General features: G+C 41.4%; 1 protein-coding gene across 1 annotated transcript; it reads right to left on the bottom strand.

Moving 5' to 3' along the window:
• Positions 1–36: 36 nt before the first annotated feature.
• Positions 37–27987, bottom strand: ide (insulin-degrading enzyme). Its single transcript, XM_061086952.1, has 25 exons — positions 27870–27987; positions 25650–25834; positions 24697–24904; positions 22736–22905; positions 21456–21578; positions 20472–20584; positions 20203–20365; positions 19763–19855; positions 19557–19648; positions 19141–19221; positions 18615–18718; positions 17638–17740; positions 17406–17528; positions 16899–16981; positions 16166–16310; positions 13642–13752; positions 13283–13403; positions 12247–12338; positions 11217–11328; positions 8395–8562; positions 7596–7868; positions 6516–6577; positions 4481–4553; positions 4322–4389; positions 37–2373 (listed from the first exon to the last, which is right to left on the bottom strand). Exons 1-25 carry the CDS (start codon positions 27953–27955, stop codon positions 2278–2280), a joined length of 3048 nt encoding a protein of 1015 aa, XP_060942935.1. The 5' UTR covers positions 27956–27987; the 3' UTR covers positions 37–2277.
• Between the last annotated feature and the right edge of the window lie 5 nt (positions 27988–27992).

Below are 27992 nucleotides of genomic sequence, written 5' to 3'. Positions count from 1 at the left end.
CGCGTGTGTGTGTGTGTAACAGAAACACAAACCTGCTTGCGTTTAATTGTTTATTAATTAGAAACACACACAAGGAGACAATGAAACAAAACTCAAAACATCCTCATCGGCCCATGAACCCAATCAGCCAATCACAGTCCAGTGTCGCCAGAGAAATTGTTAAAAAAAGTAACCTTCAGATGAATTAAAAGTAAACCAGTCACTAGGTTCTTCACAAGGTAAACAGTGCACGGCCCGTCCAAGCCTGATATGTTAATGGTGCTAGTGTCGGCATGGAAACCACTCCGCCCAGCTGCAGCCTGAGGGGGGGGGGGTGCACCACCTGCTGCTGGTCGGACAAGAAAATAGTGCCTTTTAAACACAGCAGCAGTTTGTGATGAGGGGGAATCTCGTCAGTAAAGGAAATTTAAATGTTCTGATGTGATGGAGTAAAATGCTGGAAACATTGAAGAAGCTTAACAGCATAAAACATGAAGGATGAACGTTCCACCCTCATGAACCTCGGTCTCTGTGTGCGAGCCGTGGACCAGACCAGGGAGGGAGGGGACAGGTTTCTTTTGGGGCCGTTAGTCGGCAGAGCTGGTTAGCACCTGAGAGCGTCTCACTCTGTCCATCATCAAGGTTTATTGCTTTGAGAGAGAAGTGCATATATTCAGACCAGAGCTTTTCTTCAACTCCCTGTGACATCAACGCATTTCTTTTCAGAGAAGAAGGCGAGCTGCTTCTGCCTTTCTTTATCATTATTAATCTATGTTAAGAGGCAGGACACAGTCCAGCATTTTTGGGTGGGTGGGTGTGGGATGAGGATCCTGCTCTGGATCAGACCAGGAGCAGCTCAGTGAGTGACGCCCCCCTGGAAGTCTCACCTGCAGACAGTGTGAGAGTCATTTTTCTCCCAGGGCAAAACAGAATGGAGGAGAAAATGAACAAAATAATAATAGTGCACTTCATTTCTGCAGCAGCTTTTAACTTTACATAATATAACTAATCACATTTATGCTGTTTTCAGACATAAGCTGGAGGAGAATGTCGACAAGACAAATCTCCAGTGTTGAGCTGAGGGGGGGGGGGTCAAGCAGGCAGATATGTGTTTTTGTTTTTCAGCACAGCCACCGGTCTCCGCCCTTCATCTGTGGCATCACTTTTCATCTTGAGTTATTTGTTTTCCTTCAGTTTTGCGTCTGCCGCTTGTTACAAATGTCATGAACCCCCCTCTCGCTCGTGGAGCCTGTGGAGGATCACCTGCTGCGTTCTCGAATCGGTTCTTACGGAGAACCAGCTCAGGGTTCAGTGCACGTCTGAAAGCAGCTTTGAGTGAAGTGAACAAAAGCACGAACGTAGAGGACAGACTGATAAAAGTGTTTTATATTTTAATTCTTCACTAATAAAATTCAATGAGAAAAGAAAAAAAAAAAACGAACAGCATGGAGGAACCCTGAGATGTCTGGATTACACACTACTGGAAAATTGCAATACAAAATAAAAACAATTTTTTACAGGTATGATTCTCTGTGAAATTAAAAACAGCTCCTCAAAGGTGCCCGACATTTCACCGGTTTTCCTAACAAAGAAATGTCAAATATTATGAGGATTAAAAAGTAGAATTATAAGGCAAACATTCTTCCAGGTTGAACAAAATGTTCCGTTCAACCGAGTGAAAACGTTTTCAGGAGCGACTCGGAGCGTCCGGGGGTTACATGGCAAACATAAAAAGAGAAAAAGACCTTCATGGAGCTGCTGTCGTCCACCTGCACATAATCACAATACCCCCCCGCTCTCCCTTCTCAAAGCAGCGCGTCTCAAATTATTATTCAAATAAAAACACCTCCTAGTGTGAAGCTTCTGCAGTACACATTCTTTAAAAAAGGGATCTGGCCCCCTCGTCTTTTTTATTTTTTTAGCTTGTTTCTATTTCCTCTACGACAACCTACACAGTGTCGTGATGCGCGTGAGTGTTGAACGTGTGGTGAGTCTGGCGTGAATTCTAAAAATCGCAGCTACGACCACGACCTCGGCTATTTGTGATTCAAATACACGCGTTGGGTTTTTTCTTGTATTGGTTCCGGCCTGCCACTGCCACACACGTCCACCCACACGCACTCACATGCACCCAGCCAAACACACACACACACACACACACACACACACACACACACACATGCAGGCTCAGTCAGATTAAAGTCTTCCTGATGGGAAGGAGCGGGGGTGTGATGAACAGAACGGGCGCCCTCCCCCCCCGCTGCCGGCCCGTCTGCGTGTCCTCCTGCGGGCCGCGGCTCACAGCTTGGCAGCCATGAAGTTGATGTGAGGCTTGACGAGCGGGAACAGAGGGAGACTCCTCTTGAACTCCGTCATGTTCTCCACCAGCGTGGGCTGCGGACACACAAACAGCAGGTCAGACCCACACACCTGACTAAGAGCTGTAGGCACATCGTTTCTATGGCAACTGGGATGAGTACTTTCTAACTTGGGATATAATTTATTTATTTATTTTTTTGGTTCTTTTTTTCACTCAGCATCTGTCACTTCTTCAAAAAGTGGAAGTCTTCTGAGTTTCTCTTCTGCAGAACTGACCAGAGAGACTTTTCAGTTTCGTCCCGACCCAAGTGACGGGTGTGAAACGTGCCTCGGATCAACGAGCCAGAATAGAGTCCGACCAACGCAGGTGGTCCGAAGCTGTTTCAAATAACATAATGGTTCTGTTCGCTTGCAGATCGAAAAATCTTTGTGGACAGGATTGCCTGTGGTCTTCACCTCTGATTATACAGTGCCTTGCATAAGTATTCACCCCCTTTGGACTTTTCTACACTTTGTCGTGGTATAGCCACAGATTAAAATTTATTTCATTGTGATTTTATGTAATGGACCAACACAAAATAGTCCATCATTTGGAAGTGGGGGGACATATTACATGGATTTCACAATTATTTAAATAAAAATCTGAAAAGTGTTGAGTGCATTTGTATTCACCTTCTTTACTGTGAAACCCCTAACAACGATCTGGTGCGACCAATTGCCTTCACAAGTCACATAATTAGTAAATAGGGTCCACTTAATTTAATCTCAGTATAAATACACCTGTTCTTAGGACAAACATTTCCATCTCTAGATGTGCAAAGCTGGTAGAGACATACCCCAAAAGACTTGCAGCTGTTATTGCAGCGAAAGGGGTTTTTACCAAGTATTGACACGGGGGTGAAACCTTTTGCATCCAACAGATGACAACTTTTTTGTTCTCATTATTGTTTGTGTCACAATAAAATTTATTTTGCACCTCCAAAGTACTATGCATGTTGATCAAACGGGAAAAAGTTTATTTAAGTCTATTTGAATTCCAGTTAGTAACAGTACATAATGGGAAAAAGTCCAAGGGGGGTGAATACTTATGCAAGGCACTGTATATTGAGCTCGTCTTGGGTATTATACCTTTAGTTGGTGATGCTAGTAGTAACACCATAGTTATACTAGACTAGCAATGAAATGGTTCATTCATGTTCCCTGTTTAAACAGAAAGACGACTACACGCCCAACTGACAATACGCCCAAGGTCAGAGGACGTCGCTCTACGAACCAATCAGTGTCAAGTATAGGTTGACACAGCTCCGGACGGTGATGGCCACAGGACTAACATATATATCGTACCAAAGTCTGTTGTTCGTACCTAAAACTACAATGTGAAACCAAAACCATCTGGATCACATTTAACAACCAAGACATGAAGCCTGGTTGATACTTTACGGTGTGAAAACTCTCAGGTCCTACAGTAAATATAGTTTTTAATATAAATAAACTTGGATTTTAACTAACTTTACTCGAGCAGCAGGACGTGGTGCAGTTGTTCCGAAACATTTACCTGCACATTTAAACATATGGTGTGATCTAATGTTGTTCAGGGTGTGGATGTGGGACTGAGTCTAAATAAACAGTGAGTTCAAGGTGATGATGAAAAATGTCACTCTGTAAAACAGTGAGACGTCACTAAGGAACTGACAAATGGACAGAGGAGTAAGATACACAGGATTAATCAGGGTTAGATTCACAGGTTCTAAGTGTTAATGGAATCCATACATTGTTAGTTTAGGTCTTTTCAGGTGATTTGACAAATAGACGATTGCTAAAAAACACAGATTCTTGTACGATGACTGGCATTATCACATGACACCTCTACACAAACTTCTGTCCACACGGAGCAGGACTCGTTCTTTAAAGGATCTAGTTTCTTTCCTCTTGTACAAAGCAGTTAGTGTTTAATGAGCCTGGACGTCCTGTCACATTAGTGAGGACGGCTTGACGGAGCACAAACACAGAACATGACTGTTACCTGTGGCAGAGAAGGAGCAGGAGAGAGGTTGACATCATTCTGAGCCGGGAACTCTCCCACTACGGGACCTGGAGAACACACACACAGACACACTGTAAGGGTGACGTAAAGGTAAACCTGACTGAAGCCAATGTGAGCAGCAGGTCTCCAGACACTCACAGGAGTCCATCTCTCGGGACAGGACGTGCACAGACACCTTGTGTCTCTTCGGGGCTTCGACAGTCAGTCGTTCCTGCGGAGACACAGACAGACGAGTGAGATGATGAGCGGCAGGAGACGGGAAACATGGGAACGGCTTCGCTTTCATGACGACTGCATCGTTACTAAGCCACACATTTGAGTTGAAGTCATTCGTTAAAGACTAAAGACCCTTTTCCACTGGCAAGACCGGGAGGTGAAGGCTTGACGTTTAACATGACGCACCAGGAAAAGAAGAAAAGAGGTTTACTCCTCTGCTGGCAATAGGAAAGGAGTCGGTTTCCATTTTAGCATGTTGACCTGTGTTTAATAAACTGGCGTAAAGCCACTTATTTTGGTGTGAAAGCTGTGTTAGCTGCTGCCTGACCCTGTGTGTTCAGAACTCTGGTAAAGTGTGAAGCCAACATGGCCGTGTGTTCCTCCCCCGGTCTGAGATGAGCTGTGACAGTCCCGTGGAGATTCAGCTCGGCAGTCGGGCCTCATCACTGTCTCTGGATGTAGGATTATACCAGAGTGAGGATTTGGCTCATCTGCAGTCACACAGCGTCGGCTCTGCTGACCAGAAAACTGGGGGGGGGAAAGTGATCGCAGCCGATATGACATTAGAAATGCATTAGGTTTATTCTGCATGGGGCCTGGAATGGTTTCTGCTGGATTGAGATAATGCCAATTCTTTCAGCGGCCGCACGTCTTTGGCCTTTTATCCTCCTGGAAACAGGCTGGCTGTCGTTACTGGGGCTGATACGCTGGGAGCGCCCGTGTCAGTGTCACCTCCACGGCTATGAATAGAAGCAGGGAGGGAGATGAAAGCTGGGGGGGGCAGACTGAGTCCAATAAAACGATGTGTGCCTGTGGACACACACATACACACTAGACCAATACTGCTGTTATCAGAAATGTACCCATCATGCAGTCAAAGCTGTGTATCAGTGATATGAGAGATATCATTCAGACACTACAGCAGGTGAAGCATGACTGGACAGAAGAAACGGATCTAATACCAGTATCATCTGAAGAAGCTACAGAAACACTTTGTAGGAACTGATCCTTTGCTCTGTTTCTCTGTTATAAGGAAACTGTTTGATCAGAGGGTTAAATAAAGCATCTCACTGTGTGGAAGGGTTGATAGACCTGTGAAACGTTTCATGCTCGTGTAATTAATCGTTGGGTTATTGTTGTTATTCATGTAGGTGCCTCCTGATAGCACCTCTGCAGTCGGTACAGCGTTAACCACGCCCACAAGGTCCCACGGCGCTCTGGGGAGCAACTGCACCCAGGGAGACATTTTATCTTCATTCCCTCCAAATGATGTTGGTATTTCCATTTGAAATAATAAGCTAAAACTCTCAAACTCAGATCTGTGTGTTGCGGTTTGAATGTCCTCTCATCACAACAAGTGAGAATAAGGATTAATGATATTTAAAAAGAGGGTTCAAACACCTTAATCATCAAGTCTCTGAAGAGTCTGAGCTGCCCCTGACCTGATGGGGTTGGTATATTCGATTTTGTTGGGGTAAAAATGATTCTAAAATTAGAAGAGTGGTCTGAGAGAACATATCTCCACCAAGGCAGATGCCCCACCTCGCCATGTCAGAGCAGCGTTTTCCGCCATATCCTAATTTGTCCTGTCACCGTTTCCAAATGAACCAAACTCTAACTTGATGTTTTGTTCCAGTGTAAAGCAGCATGAGGCTCTACCTGCAGCACGATTCTCCACCTGTTCACTCCTGTGCTATTTCATCCGAGCAGACAGTCAAGACTCGAATGAGAACTTGACTTCTTGAATTTGAATTCATGCAACAGATTCACACATTGATAGAATCCATTCCTGTTTGCAACATTGAGTGAGTCGAAAATAAGAAAATCATTAAGTCTGAGTACAATACCCAGTACACAAGTTCAGGAGGGGACTGAGAGAGAAGACAAGGACGTGTCTCCCTCTGTCACATGTAGTCAAAGGAAGATCCATCATGTGACAGAGGGTTGAACTACTTACTCTGTAGAACTCCATGATGTTTTCTTTTGTCAAAGTCTTCAGATACGCCACTTCAATGTTATCTGCAACACGACAAGGGAAACACAAGCGTCAGCACAAATCAGTTCTAGACACATCACTGCTCAGCCAGAGGAAACAGCCTGGACTTCACATGTATTCATTTTAAATAAGTACTGTTTGTTGTTGTGTCATAAGATTCAATCAACCAATTCCCTTCTATAATCCAAACCCACCCTTCCTTGCATAACAGCACATGGTGACAAGGTTTAAGTAAATTTATAACGGATAAGGTAGGAAATAAGTGGATAAATAACAATAAAAAAATAAAGTGGATATATAGACAATCCTACTCAAAACTGCTATTTTATCGTTTTCTCACATTTAAGTTCTCAAAAGTGAAAGCAGTTTCATTTTAGGTCAAAGCTGTTATTGCTGCAAAATAATGTGTCTAAAACACTCACTTTAAAATGCTGTTCAGATTCCGCTGCTTATGAAAAGCTCTGATATCAGGAGGTTGTCAAGTTAATGTTTCATTATATATTTGGTTTATTGTTTGACTTTATTTGTTATATTGTCCAAGTTCTGAGCTGCACAAGGAAGGAAATTCACAGAGAAGACTCTATCTCTAAATAAAAAAATCTAATAAACGTCTGTTGCCCCTGAGTGATGATGCGTGCTGGATGTTTTCCTGTGCCCTTGGCGTTGAGCGCCCGCTGCCCCCCCACCCAGCCCTCCTCCTCCGCCCCCAGTATCAGTAATCACCAGCACTCCCTTGGCAGCCGCTCAGTGTTGCCATCACTCAGAGCTTTAGGCAGATTACTAGTGATTCAGGCCCATTACAATCCATTACTGCACTCGGTGCAACCGAGAGGTGTGCTACGGCAGCAGATTATTATGGGCTTTAATCGATCCAGATTTGCAGTTCTAAGCAACATCGGGAATCACCTCTGGGACGGACCAAAAATAGTGAGAACCACAGAACTTACAGTACGTCTGGTTTTGTATGCTATACAAGCTCTTCAGAACAGCTGGTAGAACCTTACACAGCTACAGTGAGCAGAGACATGACGAGGACCTCACCTCTGTCGAAGTTATACTGCTGAGAGATGATCTCGCCCCAGTACTTGGCGCACTCGGCGGACAGCTTCTTGGGCTTGTCCAGGCGGCGGATGGCCAGGGCCTGGATGTGCTTCTGGAAGGCTTCATCGTTCATCTCCTCCACGGCCTTCTCCATGGTGCAGAGGAAAGCCTCCACGCGGCTCTCCAGGTAGTGGGGCGCTTTCTCCGACTGGATGATGAAGCGCAGCCCTTGGACGCCGTTTGCCCGCCGGGGCCCACTGAACACAATGTATCCTGTGGGTGGGGGGGGAGACAAGGAAGATATGTCAAAGCTCAGGAGGAAGAGGATTTGGTTTGTGCAGAGAGAAACTGCTCAAAGGTTGTTTTGTTCCAAGGTATGGATTTCACAACCACTAACAGACATGAACCTTATACGTGTTTAGATTAAAGCATTTAACGAAAGCATTTTGTGAAGTGTGGTCCTCACTTATTTCTTACCACCTCCTTTCGATTTATCTTGATAATCACATTAGGTCTGCGACTATTATTACAGAACAGCTGCCAAGGAAATGTGGTTCTGAGCCACAATCCACTCGTTCCTAAAATGTTGAACCATCATCAGCACTTTAGAAACTTCACTTACACAGTCCCTGTTCTATGGAGAGCTGTGTCTGATTTCTAAATGCAGATTAAAATCCTCTTCTAAGAAAAACGCCCAAATTCACTAAGTCCCAGCAGTTTTTCTTGTATCCGCGTGACTTGAAAAGCAGGTTGGAAAATCCAATAAATGAAATGTTGGACATGATATTTTCCGGCTCACCCAGCTGTTCTTTGGTTCTCAGTGTGTTGAAGCAGGGCTCGGAGATGATCTGACAGAACAGCTCCAGCTGCATGTTGTCGCGGGTCGACTGCATGTCTGTCTGGTAGTAGATCTCAATGCCACAGTTGTTGTGCACCTCGTTCCTCTGCTGATAAACGTACCAGCCACCTGAGAGGAGCAGAAGAAAGGGGGTCGTCTCTTTCAGTATCATCGATCAGAAGATACAAACACATTCACTTAGAAATTAATTACCAATGCAGAAAGCTGGGAACAAAACAGTGACAAAGTATACAAAAAAAAAAAAAAAAAAGGCACATCCGAACTTGATTAACCCTGGGTGCTGGACAGGAGTTACGGAAAAATAAAAAGACAAGAATGTCCCAACACCAGTTGATGCTCCCAGACACAAATTGATGTCAATAAAGTTTCGAGCACCATCTAACATGACCTGCCAGGTGACCTTTCAGTGCCGGTATATGTGTCTGTCAGAAGAAAGGCCAGTGCCTGCTTTCCTGGGAGGTAACATTTGTTAATGGGAGCATTAACTGTTGTGCTGATATTCTCGTCTTATGAAAAACACAGCTCACTTTTTAATTATTGTCTCGAGACTAAAGAAAGTAACACAACTGAAAGAGTATCCATGCATTTTTTATGTCTATGTGTATTTGACACAGGCACTGAGGTAGTTAAGAAAAGTTTCAAGTCATTTAAATCTAAATGCTTTCATAATTTAAAAAGCCCTCCCCTCTCGTGTGCCGCTCAGTTTAACATAAACCAGATAATGAGGGAGTTTATGGAAGACAGAATAAGATAACGTAAGCACTTTAATTTCTTTCTGCTTCGTGTGTGTAGATTTAATTTAGATTATAAAGCCTGTAAATGTTCAAGGAATTCTTTCAAACATGACTGCACCCTGGTGAGATATGTTGACAACTACACTTAGCATGTAATGCAGTCAGTGAGCTCAAGTAGAAACCAAAATCCACGATGATCCATCATCTGAGATAAGAATGCAAATGTATTTCACCAGCTCAGATACACACATCGATACAATCCATTCCCCTGTGCAAAATCGAGTGTGTCGAAAATAACTAAATCATTAAGTCTGAGTATAATACCTTGCACAACTGATGAGCTGTTTCTGTTACAGATACACAGCCAGCCAAGCCTGGTCACTTTGCTTGAGGCACTGATTGAGTGTAAAACAGTAAAGGTTCAGACGGAGGACAGTGGGGACACTCTTCAGAAAGAAGGAGATGTTCTGCTGAATACCAACATTGTGCTTTTTTTGCTGTGTGGCTCCAAATTGGCCTCCTCCAGCCTTTTATCTGTACTTGAAATATGCTTGCTGAGGAGCCCTCCATTCATCCATGGGGGGAAACCAGCTTCTTTTACGCTCTGCTTCAGTTTGTTTGAGTCCAGTGTGATCAAGCTCACTTTGAATGAAAGAGAAGTTAAGGCTGGGTAATGCAGGTAGCTTTATGCACATGCTGACTGAGCACTGCGGCTCTGCACTCAGGAAGCGTCGTGTGTGCACAGACTTTAAAAACTGCCCTTGCATTCTTCTACTAACTTCGTACTTAAGTTCACTTAGAAAACACAATAAGGAATAGATGACAGATTTGATTATTCAAAGCACAAAAGTTAAGTGTCACGCTGTCAGTGTGGCATAAACAACAACCAGGAAACACTAGTGTAGCAATAAAACTGCATATTTCCTTACAAGACGGCGAACTGTAGCACGAACTGTCTCAAGTACCCAATCATTCATTTTATGACCATGTAAAGGATATTCAAGGTTGTTGAGTCTTTGCTAAGGTAAAAGAAGACTTTAAGAACATTAGTGGTTGAGTAAATTGTTTTCTAGAGTTGAACCCAGGCCACTCGGGGGGGTGTGGCGGAGCGTCTTGGTTTTCGTTTCAGCGCCCGTCTTATCGGGTTAAATCAGCCGCACTGTCTGATCCTACTTTGTCTGTGTATCGCGCCTGGTTCACACAGAAACAGACGGTGAAAATGATCTTTTACCGAAGTCTGTCGAATGTGTCACGGTTTCATACCGTAGAGTCCTGGTATTTAGTTGCGCACAGACCTATTTCTATTCAAGGATATACAGTAGTCAGCTTCACTGCAGACAAACTCCAGATGTGCAGAAGTCACAGCAGATCAGCGATGCAGCCGTCAGATGCTGCACCCCCAGCCAGATTGGCCAAGGCGTTAGTATTAAAAAGTCAAATGATTAATTTAAGATCAAGTTGTGCTCTGACAGAGATCCCTGTATAAACGCCTACAGGTTTATTTGAACTTACTGCTCCAAAGTGTTTTTTGGACAAGCAGCCAGTCAGTCATTTCTTTTGCCAATTTTGTGTTTACGTCCTTTACGTCCTTCTCTTGTACCCCTGCTCTGTGTCTGACAGGCAGCCTGGAGCCAAACTTGGAAAAATCCCTGGGTGAAACACAGGATGTCTCCGGGTGGCCCTGCCAGGCTCTGCTTTCCCTCTCCACATCACTCAAGTTTCCTAATGTAATCAGACAGGTCTCACAGGTGCTTGGCTTTGCAAATCTAAAGTCATCTCTGTACTGCGGAGGGGAGGCTGTGTACGTACTTTGCCCAATGACGTTCATTTCTACTCAGCTACGTTCCTCCGTGGGGAACGAAGGATATTGAATCTAATCAAGTCTTAACAAACGCAAGAAGGCGTCACTGATGACGAGGGCAGAGGCACTTGGTAAGAACTCTTCTGCGTAGTCGCCATGGAGACAGGCATGACTGGCCGCTGATGAATAAGAGCGGTGTGTGGAGCGTGGAGGAGTACATGACCTACCGTCTGGAACCTGCAACTCTCTGTAGCGAATCAGTTGGCTCGGGAGGAGGGGCTTCGTGTGAGCGTGCTCAATGAGCTTGTCCTCCAACATTTGCATCATGCCAAGAGCAGACTGGGGAGAGAGAGAGAAAATACACTTTAGTCCACGAAAACTTAAACAGTATTTTCAAGATAAATCGTACAATAAAAGTTTTACAATTTAATTACTGTGCACGGTTTCCCCCAAGCTGGCTCCAATTTTAGTTAGATTTACTATGTACTTTATCCTTAATTGCTTCCAGCATTCACTGACAGGTTGCATTAATCTCTGAGAACCAGAATTAAGTTTGCTTGACATTGAACCTTTCCCCCTTGTAAAGCAAATTGATGATACATGTGGGCATTACACTGCTCTCAACCAACACCTAATGCTCAGTGCGGTTAGATTGATATTCACTGGATATGTTCCCCCTTCATTAACTTTCTAAGCAGATGGTTTGTTTCATTAGCAGGAATTGTGATCCATCGTCTACTGAGGCTACTACAGGTACCATAACACAAAGGCAGTGAATGTAATTATATTTGCTGTGCTCAGAGCATGAAGCAAATCGGTTTGAACGAGACCACAGCATTGTATGTATCTAGAAACAAGGTTCTGCTTAGTTGGGTTAATCCCAGACCTCAGTGTGGACACGCAAAAGTATAATTCCACTTTTTAGCAAAGCAAGTTATGGGGCTTTTCATGAGCAAATCGAAAGCACTGGCTCAGAGCTTTTTCTCATGTGTTTGAAGACAATTTTGCTTCAGAACTACTTCAGCTGAATCATATTTTGAAGGCATGTGATTTAAACAGCTCTGAACTTTTTCCACAGCATTATTGCTTCAGGTCTGAGCTCTGACTGGGCTTTTCAAAAATTAAAAATACATAGTCATGCTGCTTCACCGAACTTTTACTGAGCTTTAGATAGAAAAACATGGCATAACAGACATAAAAAGTGTCACGAAATTCACATTCCCTCAGCTGCCGCTAAAAAATTAACTCCAGACAAACCTCCTTGGTGATGTTTCCATGGAGAAGGGTTTCAATGTGTAACCGTGACAATAGCTGGGGTATGAAAGCCTTGAGGCGTGGGAGCGTTACATCTGGAAAACAGATCACACACAACAGCAATTAATCAAAGAGTGATTTCAGAAGCTGCTATCAACACTGAATCAGTAAAAAAAAGGTTAATAAATGTTGTTTGGCAATTTCACTGTACAGAATCTCTGTCACAGAAATAAACAGGGTCACGTGATAGATTGTCATGCAAACCTGGGACAACACACACCCAAAGCATTTAGTTACACATGCACGAAAATCCAGTCTGTCTCAATGTGGGCCGGCCAATCTGAATTCAGGCAATGTCTGACCTACATTCACAAGGATGAGCTACAACACGGATACACACACAGACACTCGATTTATATAATTTATTGTTTGTCCATAGCAGCACCAACACACAAGAGCAAGAGAAACTTTTCCACAGATCCCAGACAGAGGACGTGTGAGGGTGGGGACACTGACAAGAGAACAAGCTGTGGTAATTGGAGGCCGTGTTGCCGGGGCTTCAGGCCTTGACCCTGCAGGTTAACCGAGTCTCGTGTGAATCCAGGGATAAGGTGTGTAAGCTCTTTTGTTAAAACATAACAATCCTCCCTTCAGGTTTCACATTGGAAATGCAAAGAGGAAGGACTGCAGCCAGGGAGGCATCTGCTGGAAATCAGCCTCAGCATTCAAATGAGGATTCAAAGGAGGAGGAGGAGGAGTGAAGGACTGAACACCAAACACCGCAAACTTTATCCTCACTCCTTCTTACCTCTTACTACCTTTAACTAATAAACACACTCTACTAACCAGCTATATAGGTCAATCTTCATTTGTTCAGTTCAATCCTCACTAAAGGGATTACCTATGCAAATTTCAGTTAGGCCCATAGTAGAAAAGGTGCTAATGAGCACAAAGTGAAAAATGAGATTGAAGGAATAAGGACTGGGTCTTAAAGACGGAAGTAAAGAGATAAAGAGAGCGATTAAGAACAGTGTCTCACCATCCAGGGCCTCTCTGAGCTCATCTTTGGTCCACGCAACCTCAGTCATAAGTAGGCGGAGGTAGTACATGGCGTGCTGGTGAGGCTGCTCGGCTCTGAAGTTATTCAAAGACCTCATGTACTGCAGGGAGAGAGAGAGAGAGAGAGAGAGAGAGAGAGAGAGAGGCGGTTAAGATAGTTTAACATCAGGGACTGAAAGAGTCAGAAGTACGTCTAATGCTACATCACTGCTCTTGTGTTGGAAGGAAAAATAAAGATTCAGAAGATGTTCAGTGAACTGGTGAAAGAGATTTTTCCCTCAACCATGAGTCATCAAAAACTTGTATGATTATGATGATGGCGCTGCAGTCAGGCCTTACCGCTTCTTTGATGATGTCAAAGCGCCTCTCGTCTATCTCGAAGTTGGCCATTTTCTCAATGATCTTCTTCAGCAGGATGTGCTGTTTGTCATTGTAACCTTTAACAGACAGCTGCAGCAGACACGGACAGAGGACACACGGTACGTTATCAAACAACACAGAGATAAGATGATGCTAGATAAGGTGTGACAGAGCAAACTGGAGCTTTATTTGTTCATTTTAAGTTTTGAGGGATCCATTTATAATGTGTGGATAAGTGCTATGATTTCTGGCTAAATAAATGATTGTCGACAAGCTCCCATCTCTCGATGAGTCAACTTCACTACAGTTCATATTTAAAGAACGTAAAGACCCAATAAAGCACCAGTACGGTTAATAAATGCCGACATTTCACTTCAATGCAATGAGTGAAAGTCTTCAACATAGTTATTGTATATTATGGCGTTTTTGTGCATTAACAAATATAAAATGTCACAGAAGGATTAAATATATGTATAAGAAGATTGATTTAAATGAGGAAGAATCACTTCATCATCTCTGGTAACATATTTCACTGTCATCTCTCAGGAAGATGATGTCCTTTATGCAAATGTATATTTAAAAAATTGAGAACAGTGAAGGTTATGTAAAGCTTCCACTTTGCAATGTAATTCAAACCTTATGGCCCTTCCATGATTCAGCAAAAACCTGCAGCTACATGGCAATGATCCCTCTCAGACTCATCCCATTCCACGCTTCTGCCTCGCTAAGCCCCCGGGGTGACACCTGTTAAAAGTAATCTCTCCTAACATCATTAACCTTGAAGAGAGGTCAGCCAGCTACACCGATACTGCTGACTCAAATCAGCCAAACACAATCACACAGCTACAGTTCGTTGAAGAACAGTAGCGAAGGGCACAACGCAATCAGAAATTAACTGGGAGTAGCTAAAAAAAAAATGCATGTTACTGGGTCATATAATAAAAGGGTGCAGAGTGTTAGTTAGAAGTTAGAAAAAACCAAAGCACCATCACCGCAAAGTCATTCGTGAGTAGGTTGCTAATTTGCTATGCAAAACTAAATCCCTGACACACAGGCAAAAAGCTAAACTCAAAGCTAAACTTATGTAACCATCGCAGCTAACTATGTCCACCGAACCTCCTGGTTACACATTCACTTCCATTGTCTTTTCTGCACTTGCATCAGCAGAAATGTTACTGAAATTATCTGCATCATCTGACTTTATTCTTTGTGTCCTGAACACATTACCCTGAACAAATTTCGGAAGTGAATCCTTAATATCAGCTGAACCCACTAAAGTCCAGTGTATACTGACAGTCTGCATAAAATGTTTGCTTATTATTTTTAAGGCTATAAAATAAAAAGCCAGTACTTTAAATAATCTCGAAAATAAATTAAATTCATATAGGATAACAATTAATTTGAGTTATCATGGTAATAAAAAAATACATTAAATCCCTTTGGGTGAATGCAAATGTAAGAGCCCATGACATTTCCAGAGGGCTGCATTACCTATCCTACAGTAACATTATGTTTGAGATAACACAGCAGCAAGCACAGATTCCAGTAAATCTGTGAGGTTGCACAAACGACACACAGCACTTCACATGTTCAAATAGAGCACAGACCACCAAGCCAGTTCCACTCTGTAGCAGCCGCAGAACGAAACATTCACTGGTGCCCCACTTCCCTCCAAACTTCAAACGGCTTACTTACGAGGATGGCATTCATCCCTGAGGCCATGCCATACATCAGCCCGGCCAGGCGGGCTGCATATGTATACTCTTTTAAATCATCCTTCAGTAACCTGAGTAACAAGAAGGTCATGTTGCAGTGCAGGGGATCTGTGTATAGGTAGCGACTAATGGGAGGGAAAAAAAGAACAGATAAAGTATTGGGAATGACGGGTTGCCAACCAGAGGGGAAAAGAAAACAACAGGTATAAGAAGAATGATAATAAGAGTATGTATATGCAGCCTTGTGACCAGCTGTCTGTCCTGACAGGCACAAACTCCTCTACAGATGACTCGCACACCCAATTAAAAAATAAAATCACCATATTTAAATACTGCAAGTATGCAATTACCTCTAATAACCCAAAAATGTGAGAGGATAAATACCTCCTCAGAAGTTGAGGTTTCATGGAACATGGGTGAGATGGGAATAATGAGGAAGGAAAAACAAGATGCGGACTGAACAGAGCCTTCGTTGAGACCAACCAGGTCTAGGTCAGAAGGTTTTGTAAATTATTTCCATTTTTCTTAAGCTACATAGGTGAGAGTTACCACATGTCTCATGTCTCAAATTGACAATGACTTTGATAATACAAATAAGTGGTTTTCTGCAACTTTATTTCCATTCATCTGATTCTGAAGAAAAACCTTCCAATCTGACCAGGTAAACGGCTTCAAATGACCTGTGGCCTGGCTGAGCCACAGCAGCTCAGTCTGAGGTGATGAGAGTAGGGGACGTAAGGTCTGGGATGTGGTGTGTGGGCACTGGGAAGGCCTTTCTGAATACTTACATACATCCCATAGACGGTATTTTGGAGGTCATAGTTCAAACCAGCTAGCTCGGCTGCATATGCATACTCGTTGAGGGAGTCCTTGAGGAGCTCCAGGTATAAATATGCCATGTTACAATGCAATGGGTCCACATATGCAAACGGGCTGTAGAGGAAACGGCAGTGGTTAAACAAAGCACAGAAACAGAGCATAGGGATACTAGTCTCTTCATTCTCTCATGGTAGGAGCTAAAGATAATACAAGTACAGTACATGAGTTTACAAATGAACAAACAATTAGCTGCAGTTATTAAAGGGTGTAATGCTACAATATGTTAGTACAGTTTTAACAACGCCCTGAAGATACAGTTTGGCAGCTTATTACAGATATGGTGTCAACAGATTAATTACAGTCTAATGGACTAATACTGTGTAACTAGAGTCCCGCCCAGAAGGGTTTGGCAAAATTTCAGGTGTAATCTGCCGAAATACAGACATATGAACAGTGGAGGAAACCTCCAAAGTAAGATTGTGTTCGGAAGCTCCAAATTAATTATATGAAAACTGAAAACAGTTGGTGCAAAACTATTCATCTTCGAGTGAAATCCTGTAGTGATATTTAGTGATAGTGAGGTTTTTTTTCACTACTTAAAAAGGTTGGAAGATGTTTAGTATTACCAAATGTAAACGTGATTTGCACCGACATAGAACTTGGTGCCAGGTGAGTTACACGGGTTCATAGTTATTGACTCACCTGAAGAACTCAAAGTTCAGACAAGCCTTGGGCAGGAAGAATTTGTCATCCTGTTTGAACCACACCTTGCTCATGGCAGTGTCCTGAAAGAAACACCACATGCAGTCAGTTATCATCTTTAGATTAATTTAACATTCACTCTGTAAAAAGATAAACATTTGCACAGGGGTCCATGGAGATGCCAGCAAAAGCTCACTTCAGCTTATCATCACAATCAGACTCTGGACATCATGTTAGTTTGATATAAACAGATTACAAATATGGTATGTGAGTAATAATAGAAAAAGACAGCGGCTCTTATCTTGTCTTTCTTTCACAAAATAGAATACGTGTGGTTGTCTTCAAGTAAGACTATTGAATACATCAGTATTACTTGATCACAAGGCACAAATATTATCATCATATGAAAGTGTAAGAGATTTGTAACTATACCAGTGCAGCAGCGACTTTGTCTTAAGGTAATGAAAGTGACAATACTTTGATGAGAGCAGCTTTGAAAAATCTTACCTTGATTAAAGTGGGTACTGATGGAGAGTCTTTCTCAAGAGGGTAGATCTCGAAGTTTGTTGGGATGAACTCGTTTTTCATCGGTAATTTGAACTTGCCGTTGAGGTCTGCATTTTCCCATTTCTGAAAGACAGGAAAACAATGAGCAAGCAGCGTCTCCCAGGACTTACACAGCAGTCATACACTCACACCAAATAAGAGGAACAGACTCCACAATGACTTCATTGATCACCTTGATGGTCTCTTCAGTGATGGCCTCCTGTTTGTACTGTGTGCCATACCATTCTTCTGTCTTGTCTGTTAGCCCTTCAAAAGACTTTGATACCACTGCAACCCTGGAAAATAAAAAAGAAAGAAAACCATGTCACATTTCATGATACAAATACATCTCTTGCCGAGCAAATTAGATACTGTTTGTAAGCCACTACTCCACAATATGAGAGTGAAAGTGGTTTGCCATTAGTGTTCTATTTGAACACACGTGCCTCTGACGAGCCATATTTAGAATTCCTATATGTACGACTGGAGCCCTCAGTGTGCTGCATTTGGAGTTTGTGCCTCACTGGTACCTAAAATATTTATACAATTAAAAAAATAGCAATAGTAGATAACTACTTATTAAACAAACTATGATGACTCAATGCAAGTGTGAGGATGCAATCAAACTTGCTATAACTTCCCTTCAAGCTGCCTGAGAGAAACTGGCACTGAAGGGAATCTAATGAATTTTAAGCAGCGCTGGTGAATCCCCAAGGTTAAACAGCCGTTTCAGCAAAGGAAGAGACTGGCATGCAAACTATCAGTGTCAGTCACTGAGTGCATGCAATCTCCTCACACACATAATTGTACACAAAGATGGATGACGTGTCTGTACTTGCTCCCACTACAAAAAATGAAGCCAAAATATATCTAACACAGGTGCAGCCATCTTGTGCTAGAGACATTTAGAGCTAGAATCTGCACAGTAATGTTGAGCTGCGCAGTTGAGGTCCCACCAGTAAACCTACCCACTCCCACTTATATATATATATATATATATATATTATAACACATTATAAAAGGTTAAATATTTCATTTGGGCCAAAGTGTCGACACTCTTTGGTTGAGCATCCCTCAAAAACAAACAGAAAAACGTTTTATACTTATATATTGACAGAGAGTCTCTCAGTGGTTCTGAAAATGACCAGAGACTGATGTTCTCACACTGACCTGACATGTTCTGGTCTCAGCTTATCCAGCACCATCTGGATCAGATCTGGTCTGAAATCCTCCAAAAGGTACTCTGCTGCTAGAACCTCTTCAAGGGGGTAGTACTGAAACACAGAGCCGACAGTTGATAGCACTGTATAGCTAGAGGTGAGGAGATAAACAGCAACGACAGAGAAATCAATTCTTACTTTCTTTAAAGCTAAAATATTCTAATGAGTCAACAGCCACTAGATGAGCATCAATCTATCATTTTAGTTATTGGTTTTATTTAATTTTGCAACTGACAGTGAAAGAAAATTCCTTGGTAAAAATAGTCAATGAGCCTTGATGAGACAATCTGCAGAAACAAAATTAATAACTTAAACAAAAGCTTAGACTTATTCTGACTGTGACGATGCAAAATCTTCGTTCTCTCAATGCAGTCAACATGAGGATCACGCAGCCTAATGACGACAGCAGGTACAGACGCCATGAGCTGCATTGTGTTGCCATGGAAACAGCCTTTACAGATGGAATAGGGACCTACATGTAGTAAGCCAGCCACTTTGGAAGTGTAACCTCGGGGTCGCTCCTTGTCCTTGAACCTGAAGGCCACTTTGTTTAAATCCTACAGAGAAAGAGACAGATTTGGAGGTTGAAAAAGGCGAAGTCACGACACAGATATACACGACATAAATGTCTAACCAGATTCTAGACGGAAAGAACTGCACAGAAAGATTTTACACTGCAGTATAAAACATTTATACGATGCAGCTTAATTTGATATGGCATAGAGAGACATGGCAGAGAAGATGATGAATGTAACTGACAGGTTTGAATCCCTCAATCTCAGCTGTCAGTGTCTCTGCTGCTTTATTAGTGTCTCAGCTAACCAGAACTAAGTGGGTCAAGTTTGTCGTGCCCCTCCACCTGAACTGTCGCTGGGTAGAGAACATTCATTACCTTGCACTCGTCAAACACCCACTCCTGAGGCCCCTCCGTACGCAGCTTCTGGACGTATTGGAACATGTGGAAGATGATGTCCTCAACGTGCACTGCATCAACACACAGATTAATGTTCTTTACCAACGCATAGCCTCATTAACAAATAATCACAACCATGTGCAAGAAAACATTTACAAACATGAAGAGTCAGGTGTGTTACTTACAAAGGCCCTCTTCAGTCAAGTCCACATTGATGATAAAGAACATGAATCCTCTGGCTCCTTCTTTTTGCCCTCCGACAAGCGTGTTCACCCAGCCTAAGTATCATAAATCAAATTGATCACGATTTGCATCATAATTATTTTTCATTAATTCATGTGTAGATTTATTTCATTATATGGTGAAATTAAAATCTCTCAATAAGCACGATAGTATATTTTGAATATCTAAACATTTTCTGGATTTTTAATTAGAAAAGTCTGCTTTGGTGGGTAATTACTTTATCTTAGGGTTTTATGAAAATGGGAACTACACAAAGTAAAATTTTAAATTTTCTCATTTTTGTTTTTATTCCATTTTCTATTCTTCATTTGAAAAAGATAACTTTCAACTAAATGCTCCAAACATGTCTGTCATTATCTGGCGGCTTTACCTATAATCTTACCTTTAGATTTTAGCTCAGACAACAAACTTCCAGGTCCTTCATGGCCAATCAGATGTCCAAGATAATGTCCAGGGTTAGACTTGTAGTACTTCTGTAGGTCCGGGATTGGGAACGTCACATAAAGGTTCCGGATGTCTTTGATAGGCACCACATTGTAGAATTGCTATGACAGAACACAAAGAACATTAAATCAAGTTGCTTGGGAAATTACTTTATGAATTCTTTGGTATAAAGTTGAATAAATCCTGGGGGGAAGTTAAGCAACTCACTCTGAGGTGTTCTTCCTGGAATGGATGCTCGGGGAATTCTGGCACAGGCACGTTCTTGTTTTCCACTTCTGCAAACAGCTTCACCACCATGGAGGTCAAATCATCTAATGATTCTGTAGGTAACCAAGAAGCCAAAAACTTGAAATTTCTTGTTTATCTTAGATTTAGTTTAAATACAATAAGTAGGTCATATGAGTGCAAAGATTATCCAGTTTAACGGTTTAACAGAAGATTTGACTTGAATGGGCTCGTCTACTTAAATAAAAACCTACTAAAGCTGTTTCATCATTATTACTCATTTCCAGGATGCTCACATCAGTTTCACTGCAATAATTTCTTTTTAACAATAAATGATGCACAGAAGCTGATAAGAATATATAATTGATGATATTGATTAATGCATCCTTACATAGGCTTATCATATTACTATATCATAGCTATTGAAACCATATTTGTGAAAAATTTCTGCTGTTAACTCTTCTTTTAGGCTATGTTACATCAGTAGTGTTTGTAAATGTCTAAACAGGAAGTGGGTGTTGTACTTCAACCACAAAGGAAGCAGAGGTTTTCAAGATAAGGGATTACTACGAGTTAAAAGCGTGAAAGGCTAGAGGCAAGAGAGAGAGATGAGAAAAAAAACACATCATCCCACAATGTTCAGCATAGCTAAACAGGCGGTAAAGATGCATTATGATAAGCTGTAGAAGTTACACAACCAGAATTAGGTAGAAGCTTCTTTGTCATAATTATTGTCTCATTTGTTTTTGGTAATGATACCAAGAATAAAAAACCAAAATGGCTTCAAGAGTTTTAAACTTTTAATTAAAAAAAATATATAATTCTATAGTTCTTGCCCAACGCACCAAGTCATATGTGAGATATATTGTTTGTTTCCCTTTGCTGTCTCGAGTGCTGTTAAAGCAAAGTGATGTTTTTGCTAAATTTAAATTTACAACTACTAACTGATGAATCATGAGCTCTTACCTCTCCCCAACACACACAATCCCATGAGGTTAGAGGAGTAATACGTGGAGTGAAACTGGAGGAGCTCCTGACGGATGTCGATCCCTTCTTTACATGGTCTGGTCTCAAGGGTCAACTTGTTACCTGTAGGAGAAATAAGGGATATATTAAAGTGTGAGTTTAGGTTTTGTTTTGATTTCTAAATGCCACTCCTTCATGAAAAAGAATAGATGTAATAATCTATCTCTGAAACTTTGCAACTGCATTATTCTTCATAGTTCAACTTCAATTACAAACCTTGTTTAAATAAATAGATTAAAAAAATATGACCAGTGCTGAATGACAGTTCCTTAAATTTATTATAAAGAATGGACAGGTGACGATCACTGAAAAGGGTGAAATTATGAATGCGCCTCCTCTTGGAATAAGATTTTTTTCATTGCTGCATTACAGACTTGTGAGTGGTTCAGGCAGAGAACCTTAAAGGCTAAGGGATTAGGATCACTTTGATTATGATTAACTTTTATTTTCACTTTATGGTTTCAAAGTGAAAATGGTCTTTAAAGTACATGAACAAGCTGCTTGCCTGAAGAACCTCCGAGGAAAGCCAAGTGCCATTGGTTGAAACGTTTTGAGACAATGAATAGGAATCAATCTGGAGAAGATTATGCTGGTCAGTTAGGAGCTTGTCAGGGCCTGTCTGATCCTCCTCTATTTTCAACTGGAATAAAGACGATATAATTCAAGACTGCCATCAGGTGGCTATTTTGAGCATGGAGCTCCTCCGCGCCAATGCTACTCTAATCCGGCAATTCTGTTAAATACAGTAAGCTCCCTTCATGATACGAGAAGCTTAACTGCAACAGTTCAATGTCAACTGAACATTTTTGTGATCAATATATTTATTGCCCATATAGCTTTAGAAAAACATGTCCTTGTTTTGCAAGTGTGATGCAGTTCTTTCTGTCACGCAGGACATAATCTTTAACCGTTTAGCTTGTGTACCTGTCACTCACAATCTGTTATGTGTGAGGGTGACCTTCATGCATGTACACCTATTACCACCATAGATTAATGAATTTGGTGGGAAATGCTGATTAATAAGACGTATTAATAGGACCATATGTATATATATATATATATAAATATTACACCGCTTTAGTACTTTATTAGTTTCTAAATACTTATTGTTCTCAATTGTGTTCGGTGTGTTGCCACAGAGACAGACAGACTGACACGATGATTTACTATAACATTATAGTGATTAATGTAACGAGCAATGGTGGTAATGGAGTTTCTACCTGTTCCAAATTTACTGAAGGGGTGGTTAGGGTTGCCAGTGGCCTTCTCCAGCTGAAACAGCCTCCAGGCATCATTCATTAGGTTCTTCTCATGCTCGGAGTCCACAGCATTCACCTCTCTGTCCTTACAGCTCTCATCAAACAGTGGACAGAGGAAGAACTGGGCAAACCTACACAGATTAAAAAATGACAACTAATTCAACAAAACACATTAGAGTATGTAGAATCACCATTTACATTTACAATGAAAGAGCCAGGGATTGGTAACAGAAAAACATATAAAGTCTGTAATGGGGAAAAAAATAAATTTGCAAGAACATTAAGTGTGAGCAACTGCCATGTAAATTATAAGCGATACGATCACAGATAATTTGAATGTTTTTAAAGCCACACCACAGATCAGTTGCTGCTGTAGATTTAAGCAACAGATGGCATATTGTTCAAAGTCCGAACAAAAATCTTTGTGATTGAACTAAAATGGCCGTCACAGCTGGATGGTTAAATCTGTTAAGACTCCTCGCATAACAATCACATCATGAATGTTGTTCTGAAACATGAAATACACTTTAGGTGTTTGCGTTTAGTATTAGGTTGGGGTTGGATTAAGACTACCATAACATGATGGGTCTAAAAATCCCATTATTTTAAAGTATCACTTTAGAGTCACTGTGATTATAATCATAGGTATGGTTAGAATAATTCAAACAGTAGATGACAAAAATGATTATTTCAGACATATTGCTGTTCTATTTTCAAAGAGGGACAATCATCAATATTTCAGCACACTCTGTAATGTTCTTTCCCACCACACTAGCATCCAGATGGCCTTTGCAATTCACTGGCACAGAGGAACAATTAGGCTGTGCTACAGACACAGGTCCTTGCTAGACTATCATTCATTTATAAGTAGGTAATCTTATCCCTGTAGGTTCAATTCTGACACCACCTGACTGTCCTCTCACCACAGCTGACACGTGAGCATAGCTCCCCAGCAAGGCCGGGGACATCAGTCTCCCCCTGTGCCTGAGGTTTCTAGTTTGAGGGGGGTAGGAACTAGTGCTGATGGTTACAAAATTGAGCATAATGAAACTGGATCTGGTAACCAAAGACGGACAGACAATGACCTGGCAGCGCTCTTGAATAAACAACTAGCCTCCCATGGGAAGAATCTTATACTGATACAACCACTTAGATCAGGTGTTTGGGACATCCTGCCCCGGAGCCGTGTGTGCTCCCTGAAAGAGTTTAAACCTGCCCATAACAAAATTCATAAATAAATAAAAAAGGAACCCAGACACGTAAAAAGCTCTTGTTCAGGGTGAACTGAACACACATGAAGCACAGGTGAAACTTTTCTGGCAGAAAGGCAAGCTAACCAAATAGTGTTGTTGCCTAACCCAAACCCAGTTTTGTGGAAATCCCTGTAGTAGTTTTTGCGTAATCTTGCTTACAAACATACAAACCAAAAGCAAACACACACAGGGGTGAAAACTTAACTGTCTTGGCAGAGGTAAAAATTAGTTTTGTAAGACTTTGAGTAGAGTGGACAGAGTTGCTAAAACCAGACAAAGAAAAACTTGTTCGTTATTGAAAAAAAAAAGGTCTGAAGGAATCCACAAAATATTTATAGTTTCTCTCTGGTCTCTTCAACACTATCATCTGACATCAAACCCCTCGTAAAAGAGCAGTTACAGTCATCTCATCAGAGAGGTTAGTGTGATGCAAGTTCGATTATTTAGTATAGACCTCGGAGGATGTTACACAAATTGAAATGGCTCTTGACAGATTCCCCAAGCCTGACTTGAACAAACTGATGTCATGTACTTTAATTGAACAAAGGTCTCCTCTAGTGGAGTGAGACTGATCAGCTGTCTAGAAGTTACTTTCAGGTTTGCTAATTAAAGCTTACATTTAAGGAAGGACAGCGAAATAGCAATCCCATTAAAATAGCAGGAACGTACCTATCTAGTGCGCCTTCCAGGTGCTCATGGGACACATCAAAGTAATAGTTGGTATGCTCTCCACTGGTAAAGGCATTGGAGCTGCCTGCATGCTCGCTGAGGAACTGGCTGTACTCATTCTCCTTGGGATACTTCTCTGTTCCCAAGAACAGCATGTGCTCACAGAAGTGTGCAATGCCCGAGATATTCCCTGGGTCCGATAATGAACCTGTGAATTCAAAAGAAATGGTCACAAAAAAATGTAATCAATCAAGCTACATCTATTTTCTCATTAAATATTAACAGATACGTGTCAGAGATTGACGAGTTGGTCAGCCAGAGTGGGGAAGAAAGCAAAGAGCAGAAAAAGATTCAGGGTGTACAACAGTAGTTGTTATAAGTGTAATTTCAGCAATCTTTTTATTCTCAAACATGAGACTTAAATAATGAAGTGTATGCATGTTACTTATCTGAAAACTGTACTCGTCAAAATACCTGGTATACTCTGGCCTCATTATCAGTACCTCTTCAACTATGAAAGTACTGTCCACAAATACATTTTAGCGTTAAGTGTTTGGAAGTGAATCACCACTTCCACCTTTCAAGATACTATTACTTAATCTGAGGAGAGTCACATGTTAAATCATATCAACGTAGCTTTTGCGAGTTAGTAGTTTTAACTCTAAATGAGAGGCAGAGAGTAATAATTTGTGTACATTGTCATTCAGAGCAACAGGAACAATGGGCAGCAGAGGTCAAGCACAGAAAATAATATTAGCAGCATTGGTGTTACTCTGTACATGTGATTATTATCTGTAAAGTAAATTTCTCTGAAGGAATTTTTATATTTAGTGGATGATCACAATAGCCTATGAGGCAAGATAGTCACATTGTATTCACTTCAATGCCCTTATACGGTGTAATACAGGTCCCCATGGGGACGAAAGCCACTGGCTGGCAAGACAATACCTCACCTATGTGAACATCCAAAGCAGCTGAGGATTTATCTGTGGTTGGGTCACTGATGAGCATGGCCTTCAGGCCATTGGTAAACTCCAGGGCCCTGTAAACCCGTTTGTCCTCTGGAGAGCGAACTATGTCTCGAACCACCCTCTGCACAGCCGGGTCGGTCATTCTGAGTGGTAAGGATGACACCAGCCTGCAGTGGAGGAAACAGTCAAAAGATTAATACAGATAGCCATGTTCCTGTTTTATGTCCTCACTGTAAACAAACCTAACATGATGGCCGAAGGAGATAATAGAGCTGAGGCAAACTGCAGATGCAGCCTGCTTTGGTTCCAAATAATTACAAGTGACAACTGAGTATATTTCTGAAACCTTCAAGGAAAAATACTGTGTATCTTATATATACAAGGATATATCAGTCAGTCAGCAGCTCACTAGGATAACCCAGGTAAAATGAATGCTGCTGGACACAGCACTGCTACTAAAAATCCTAACTTCATAAAGAATGTCCACATTCAAGTCTGGAGACAGGGAAGGGCATGGAAAAACCTCATTCTTTTTAACCCATTCCTAAGTCGACTTTGCTTTGTGCTCGAGACCATTTCCTTGTTGACTGATCCTCTGTTGTTTTCTGATTGACGACAGGAGGCTTTGCTTTGAATATCTGTTGATACTGGCCTGCTTTCAAGACTTTATTTACAGCTCAAGTGCCAAATGAAGACAAAAACCCCCCAACACCTGAGTGAGCCACCACTGGGTTTAACTTTGGAAATGATATTTCTCTCACCACATGTACCTGTGCAGCTTACAACCAAATAACTTATTTGGTCTCATCAGACTACACAATCTTGCCTCACATTATGGTCTTCGCAGTTGCGTGCCATGAATTCTTTGAAACATTTTATATCCGTCTCAAGCTTTGTGAAAAATAACCAATTTCATATTGAGGTTTTCTGACAGCTGCTTCCCTGATCCCATTGTTTAAGTGGCTCTGAGCAGACTGCTTGAAACAAACCTGGTGCCACTCATCAGGCTTTATGTTCTGGTGATATTTGTTTAAAGATCAGACACCTGATTTTACATATTAGATACATCCTAGAGGTTTTATTAAAAAAAGAAAGAAAAATATACTTAAATAATTTAAACTTTGAACTTCTTGACATAAAAAGATTAAGTTGGACTTGGACTCATACTCAGCTTAGACCATCCCATACAATTACTTTTACAGGAGACCTTAGAACCTTATTATGAAAGAGTACACTGAGGATGAATTGTGAATTCCAGTGTTTTATTTAAATCCATTAGGAGACGCAAACTTTTGCTCTGAAATGTAAATCAGTGTGTGGACTGAATATAACAAACACCTTTGTGAATAGTGCAATACGGTTTAACAGCAGCACAAACGACACCCTCATTGCGTGAAGGCAGGATTTACCGTATTATAGAACAGCAGAATCCAAGTGCATTCGTTTTAACTAGATGTACCTAATAAAAAGACAACTCAGGACACAGCGCAACAATGACATGCAGCCGGTAACATCACTGTGAGAGATAGAGCTGTTGAATGTTTGATTGTAGCCCATTTTTTTTAAAAGGAATACAATTAAGTCATTTTTTTACAGCTGCAAATACGACGCACTTGTGGGGAACGGTTTAAGAAATACAGCTAAACAACCGTTTTAAACAGTTTGTACATTAACTTAGAGGCACGACTCAAATTTAGAACATACTAAAGCCTGACAAGGTTTGTAGAAATATTTTGCCAAAAATGTGTAAAATTCTCAATTCCCTGTTATAAAGTGAATTAACAGGACTGGTGCTTCTCATCGAGCCCAGTGGAGATTAGCGGCGGTAGTTCGCTAGCCAGAGGACATTAATCCCACTTACAGGAGGGACACTAGCGTTAGCTTCATTTATCAAAACAGATAAAAGGGAAGATAACGTGCGTCATCATGGCAGCGTGATTGGCTTGTGTAGCTTGATGCTAACATACAAACACACACTCTTTTGTAAAGTAAACTATTTATCGTCCAGTTTTATAGGTAATCCGCACGCAAAGCATTTTAGCTAACAAAGCTAACCAGGGATGCTAGCCGGTCAACAAACCGGCTTTAACAGCCCAAAGCTGCTAACGTGAGCTTGGATGCTAACTAAGCAGCTGCGTGTCGTGGGAAATAATTCTAGATTATTTTATCAAAGAGTTCCGGCCTTCGTCTGACAACACTCACCTAAAACCTTGATTGCGACAGAAACCGGTGCCTGCTGACTGGAGGTATCTGGAACACTGGGCTGTTCTGTTAATGCACTTAAACATACTTTACACCCATGGAAAACAAACCTGCGCTTTTACA

This window comes from Limanda limanda, chromosome 15 (genome assembly GCF_963576545.1).
Source record: "Limanda limanda chromosome 15, fLimLim1.1, whole genome shotgun sequence".
Classification (NCBI taxonomy): Eukaryota; Metazoa; Chordata; class Actinopteri; order Pleuronectiformes; family Pleuronectidae; genus Limanda; species Limanda limanda.
This window is presented reverse-complemented; position numbering and strand designations above follow the sequence as displayed.

What these genes read in the sequence shown, in the direction of transcription:
- ide (XM_061086952.1), bottom strand. Translation starts at nt 27,955, where the DNA reads ATGTTTAAGTGCATTAACAGAACAGCCCAGTGTTCCAGATACCTCCAG. An exon ending in TGCTTTGGATGTTCACATAG is followed by an intron (nt 24,905 to 25,649) that starts GTGAGGTATTGT and finishes TTGAATTCACAG; the next exon opens with GTTCATTATCGGACCCAGGG. An exon ending in ATTGTGTGTGTTGGGGAGAG is followed by an intron (nt 20,585 to 21,455) that starts GTAAGAGCTCAT and finishes GGTTACCTACAG; the next exon opens with AATCATTAGATGATTTGACC.